General features: G+C 38.4%; 1 protein-coding gene across 1 annotated transcript in view; it reads right to left on the reverse strand.

The window, feature by feature from the left end:
* LOC106106904 (forkhead box protein K1-like) overlaps positions 1-6,377 on the reverse strand; it is a 37,635-nt gene that overhangs the window by 6,773 nt on the left and 24,485 nt on the right. The window contains exons 2-4 of the mRNA XM_013287562.1: positions 1,561-1,721; positions 248-387; positions 9-167 (exon numbers count right to left, since the gene is read on the reverse strand). Coding sequence (XP_013143016.1) covers positions 9-167; positions 248-387; positions 1,561-1,721 — 460 coding nt within the window. The remainder of the gene's footprint in view (positions 1-8; positions 168-247; positions 388-1,560; positions 1,722-6,377) is intronic.

Genomic DNA, 6,377 nt, shown 5'->3' on the forward strand with positions numbered 1-6,377 from the left:
GAGGCGACGGCCTGCACGATCAGCTGCGCGTAGCTGTACGGCGGCTTTGCGTCGTCGCGACCTTCGCGGCCTTCGCGCGCCTCCCGACCCTCGCGGCCTTCCCGACCTTCCCGGCCTTCACGACCATCGCGCGACCCGTAACCCGATTCAGAGGTCGTCGATGACGCCTGTAACAGTATGTCATGTTAAATCTACACTTAACCACTTGTCACGTTGGTCACCTGACTGCAATTAGTGTTGTACTAACCGCGTTGCCATTAGAGGTTGGTCGTTGATGGTCAGCGAGTGCGGCGTACTGCGCTACCAAGCCGAGATCGGCATGCCGGCGACCTGATCCACCCGCGCCTCGTGGCGACGTCGGGCAGCTATTAGCCGCACTGATCGTGCCTGTAACACAACAAATACACGTTGAATACGAGCTTTAATACACTTAATGATGCGCATTTACATGATACGAAGTTATATATTTCAGATTTTTCGTTAGAATGTATCATCAATAACCGTTATGCTGGTCTTAGTTATTCTGGATTAGTCATTGATGACCTGCCATTCACTTGATCAAGATTCACAAGTTGAAGACAATTCACAGTTGTCAAGTTTCATGCATGATTACCCAGTAAGGTTCGTGTTACGAACATCTATCTGTTTATATTTGATTGGTTATCTCATAAATAGAGCCAGCAAGAAGATCAAGGCCAATATGTTTAAAATAGGCAAGATTTACATATTTTGCTACTAGCCGACTAAAATAAATTAAGTCTCGATTTATTTTACGTAAAGACAATCTTTATAACCTCTTTTGTGAAACTAATAACAAAGATTTAATATAAAACAATATAATGTATATTTCGCTAGCAATTTTAATTTTTATTAAAGAGGTTCTTTTACAAGAGAAGAAAGGTAAGAAACTGTATTCAGCAAAACTGTAACTTTTAGCACAAGAGCAACAATTAAATCACAATCTATTGAAACTACCTTTAAATGTACCACGTGTTCAATAAACAATATGTCAGTGGAAATAATAAAATACACATACAATGAACGATGCATTTGCCTTCACCCAATTCCTAAACAGGATGGTAAAAAAAGCCTTCATGTGATCGGCCAATGCGCAAAAAGTGTCGTGTCGTGTCGTGCGCAATGTCTAGTTACGATTTCACACGACGACAGCACAATTACACAGAGCAGTAACACTCGACGCCTACATTCTTTACTACCTCGGTATGTGCATTCACAGAATGTCAGTACTGCACTGTCCTACTGCTCTCCATCACCGTTCAGTCATCGTGTGAAAGCATTACTAAGAAACGGCGCGACATCAGGCGAGTACACGCTAGCCATTGATTTACCGCACAAACAAACTGGGTCACTCGACAATTGCCTCACAATATTGACATATCGTCTCAATTAAATAAAGTACTTTTAGAATGAGTTTATTATAACATTGCTATTGCGCAAGCATAAAGCAAGATTGTTAAAAAAGTAATTCTATAAACGGCATTAAAAATGTATGGATAGATTTAAGCTTCGCTGTCAAGGCTACAACTAACAGTGTATTACCTGTGGGCGAGGGCGCAGGGCTACGGGCGTCATTGTCCACTGGTATGGTGATGCGCAGCGGCGGCAGCGGAGCGCCCGAGCCGCCTGCACCGCCGCCGCTCTCCTCTACCAGCGACTGGAACTCCAGGCGTATATTCGTCGAGGGGAAACGGAGAGTGCATCTGAAATTATACACAATATTGCTTACTAACGTGACTCCTTATGTCGTAAATATTTCGATGATATAACAATCTCTTTTATATTCACTAAAAAATTACACAGCAATCTTTATCTATACTAATATTATAAAGAGGAAAGATTTTTATTTTTGTACGTATTGGAATACTCAAAAACTACTTTGCTAATTTCAGAAAGAAAATTTACCGTTAGAAAGGTAATTTACCTGTAACATAGGCCATATCTTTTTTTATTTTTTTAATTTCACGGGTACAAAGTCGCGAGCAACAGCCAGTACCATATACAAATCTTTCTTCTTGCATCGTCATATTTTCAGTCGACTATCAATTAGAATGTACTCAAGGGTAACAAACTAATGTTTACAATTGTGTAATCTTAGCAAGTAGTAAATAATAACATAATTAGTACACAAGCAACATAAATAACGTACAAGTTACACATTGAGATGAACTAATGTGTCCAATCGGCTCAATCATTAGTTAACATCAAAGCGCCACAGGTCAAATAACAATCAAGCAGCAGCCAATCAAACCGCTTTAGTATACGAGGACATTTATTTCCTATCCAATTCGGTAAAATATCATTTGATGCTCACAAACAATTACGTCAAAACATCAAAGCATAACTGTTAAACTTTAGCTCTTATGGTTGCTATCCCGTGGGTGGCAAATTAATTTCTTCGACTTTGTACAAGACCAAGGAAATTAATGTAATTAAAATATCTTAAGGATATAAGGGGAAATTTAAGATTAACCCCATTGGTAGGGAAATTAAGGAGTAAAAGGTTAGCATAGTATGGGCACGGAGGGATGAGTCCCATGTAACTAGACGAACTTTAGTTAGTTAGAGGTAGACTTAGACAGGATAGATTTCAAAGAAAGGCTTGTGAAAGGTGACATGATCAAGAGAGTGAAGACTGAGATGACGGAAAATACTTACGTGGAGGACGAAGTCCTCTCGTGCCGACCTTACAGTAGTAGGATAAGGGGCGGAATATAATGATGGTCTTATAAAATGATTAGGTGGTTCAGGTACACTAAATGGAAAAACATCCATCACTTCGTAGACACCAGCAATAAGGTGCTTTAAAGCAATTTATTTAACTAAAACTATAGGGGTGCGCAATGCAACGCAAGTCATTTCTACTGAATCCCGTATCTATCGATCTAGTAACCACAGGGTTGCGAGTCGGCGGACACTTTTCCATAATTCCCGGTATTTGCGCGGACGTTGGCGTGTTTGTCGCTGATTGTAATTATGCATGACGTCATTATGTTAACTTCAACTATCGATCGTTATTATCACATTACTTGGTGTTGCTCGCGACTTCGCCCGCGTGAAATTAAAAAAATAATAAAAATACATAGCCATGTTACGGATAACGTAGCATTTTATGGTGAAAGAATTTTTGAATTCGACCCAGTAGTGTTTATGTTATTGGTATTTTAACCCATTCAAAAATCCAAACATGCAAATCTTTCCTCTTTATAATATTAGTAGAGATCGCATCGCGCCGTTCTTTCGACTAAGTTGGACTCCAAAACTTCGTGACCGTTGTACTAAAAAAACAACTGACTACGACATTATATAAACAAGGTGGTTTTATAACGATATTCGAGTAAACAATAACAAGTGTGACAGTACTTACAAAAGAATGGTATTATATATCATGCACAAAGGTATTATGGTTTATTATCAAATGGCCGCAAGTTCGCGTGTATCAGGTTGACTGGAGATATTAAAATTTAAAAACTTCGTTGGCAGGGTCTCTACGAACCCTCAACGCGTTAAGTCGTAATGAGCGTTGTACGGTTTACCCCACTTTACCTTGTTATTCGAAAGGGCGCAATGTACGCTGTTAAATTATTTACATCGCGATTAATATATTTGCCGCAATACAATGTTGCTATCAATAAAGATAAGTAAAATTGAAGGTAAAAGTCCGTAATAAATTTAATGATATGTTTTGAAAATAAGGCCTGAGTCATGCTTGCCAGCAATATTCTCTTAGATACAAAAATCTTATCGATACGTTATATTATTTTAACGCTAAAGATTCGCAATTATTCCCAACAGGTGACAATTTCAGTTTGTTGACTCTATGGCTAAAATTAAAAATAGACCATCGCCTGACAAAGAGTATGTGAAGAATATGCTCTTACCAACAATTATAATGAATACTAGCTATTGCCCTCGACTCCGTCCGCGTGGAATTAAAAACAAAGTATGTGTTCCTTTAGACTATCCTTTATGTTTATGCCAAATTTTATCGAGATCCATTCACCAGTTTAAGTTACAAACTCTAACAAACATCCATCCAAGTAAATTTTCGCATTTATAATATTAGTAAGATAATAAGATGTATTTATTACAATCGGCTGGATTTCCCGACTTAGTGCGCCACGCGGATAAGTAAACAAAGGTTGCGCGTGTATCCAATTATACACGCGACACGCACAATACAAATATATGTATAAGATGTACGGAATTACCCGTGAAATTCCGCTCATACTGAAATAACAAAATCAAACCAACAATATTGGCAAAACTCTGCAACGAATGCTTTGTCTATGCTACCTGTACAATTAAAAAACATTCTGTTTTAATGTAAACACTGGCACAAAATAAAAAAGCAATAAAAATGCATAGTCATCCACGCATGCACCGGCGACGACGACCGGCGAATCAATAACTCGAGCGCCTTGTTTACGACCGAGCGCGTTGGACGCCGCTAACGCTTTGTTTACTTAACTACCGTACGAATCGAATTCAACTCTACGAGTAACTAATAAGGTTTAAAATACCTTGCATCACTGTTCGGTATGTGGACACAGGAAAACATTGGACTCAATTTTTGCCAATGACCGCATAAAAACATAATGGCGCTAGTGTAGATTATGAAATGCACGAAATTGCACAAAAGCAATTTCACCTCAACGATCTGAGCGTGCAGTACAATGCACGTGGCGTTTTGCTTTGTTGCGTTATGAATCAAATCGGTAAACTGTGCCTAGAAGCTAACTAAATGGGTCGAGGCCTCGGACAAGAAAATCAAGTACTCTACTTGACCAAGTTCCTTTACCCATTTGAATAGTCGCCTTAATTTCCTTTTTAAATACATAAGTAGTGCTTTAAGGAATCATTTAAAGACAAACAAACAAATGTTTGCAGCAATTGTAGTTACTACAACTATAAAACTGAAGTGGTTCAAGTTCGACACCTTTGTATATTTTACCAAAGGGAAAATTATCTGCAGGTAAGTTGCGTAGATATAACTTGAAATAATTAACAAATATACTGAAATTCTGACTAAAATTTAACCACACTCTGTTATTCGATGCCTTAATAATTACGTACTGTCTGATTCACAGGCAATATTCTACGTAGTCAATGCTCCAACTTGGTAGTTCAGAGGCGTCGGTAGGTCAGGATAAATGTCTCCAAACAACGAAAAAGATAACATAAGTCTTTACAGTAGAGTCTACAATCGTTTGGATGGTAGTTTCCAGCGTATCGATCGAGAGTTTTCCACTAAACTGTGGCGTCCTTCACCCCGTGCCCTTATATTTCCCGACAGTTTCGTGGCGCGCCATGTTTTCCTTATGTTACGAATTTATTGATATCCCGTGACATACTACGTGATACTGTTCGAAAAGTCGTTGGAAAATCTTTGTAGACAAAACATTGAATATTTAAGAATATTCTACTCAGAATATACAATGCTATAAAGTATTGTGTGCGAAGATAAACTTAAAAGAGAGTGAATTCAGATGTGACGGCTGATAGAAATGTATGGAAGGGCAGCACATACTGTCTACCCTACGTTGGGGCAAGGGAAAATTGATGACGATTATATTACAATATTATAATTGAAAAGTCTCAGAAAATTATGACTACATCAACAATAATAATGTTTGTCAAATCAATAATAACTGCTGACGTAAATAACGTGATAGATTCGTTTTGTTACAAAGTTTTTACAAAAAAAAAGTAAAATATAGAGATTAAATTTACATAGATTCCATTATAGATACTGAGCGGATAAAAAAGTAAAACAGCAAGCAGCGTCGAATCGCGTTTCAAGAGGAATTACGTCCGTCTAGGAGCGAACAATAGTCGGAGCGGGGAAGCGTCCGGTTGAAGGGGTAAATCCTTTACGTCACTTTCTGAGAACGTATATAGAGGTAGAACCTGACGGACACAAAGAATATTCTCGTCTATATTATTAAACATCGTCTATTCTAGTAAATATCGTTGAAATTGATTTCCAATAAATTCGCTATTGTCAATGAGACATTTTTTTCATTTCGTATCTCTTCAAACCAGAAATACACCAGTAAACTGTCGTAGTAACTAACATCTAGAACAGCAACGTGCCAGCTACTAGTACAATGCGTTCACACATGCCAGTTACATTTCTACTACCCCTGCCTCAATTCATCGTACTAGGTACTGGCATGCAATTACGTTCACAGTTGCCAGTTACTGGTACGTATCAGTAGCTGGAATAAAATGTGCTAGCTACTTAAATCTGTATTCCTGCCTTTATTTGTATGACATATGGAGGCACGCCACATTGTGATGTCTCATCGCCTGTGTTGCATTACCTCTCTTCATACAAAGTAACATCACGCATGTCC

This window comes from Papilio polytes, unplaced genomic scaffold (genome assembly GCF_000836215.1).
Source record: "Papilio polytes unplaced genomic scaffold, Ppol_1.0 DF822067.1, whole genome shotgun sequence".
Classification (NCBI taxonomy): domain Eukaryota; kingdom Metazoa; phylum Arthropoda; class Insecta; order Lepidoptera; family Papilionidae; genus Papilio; species Papilio polytes.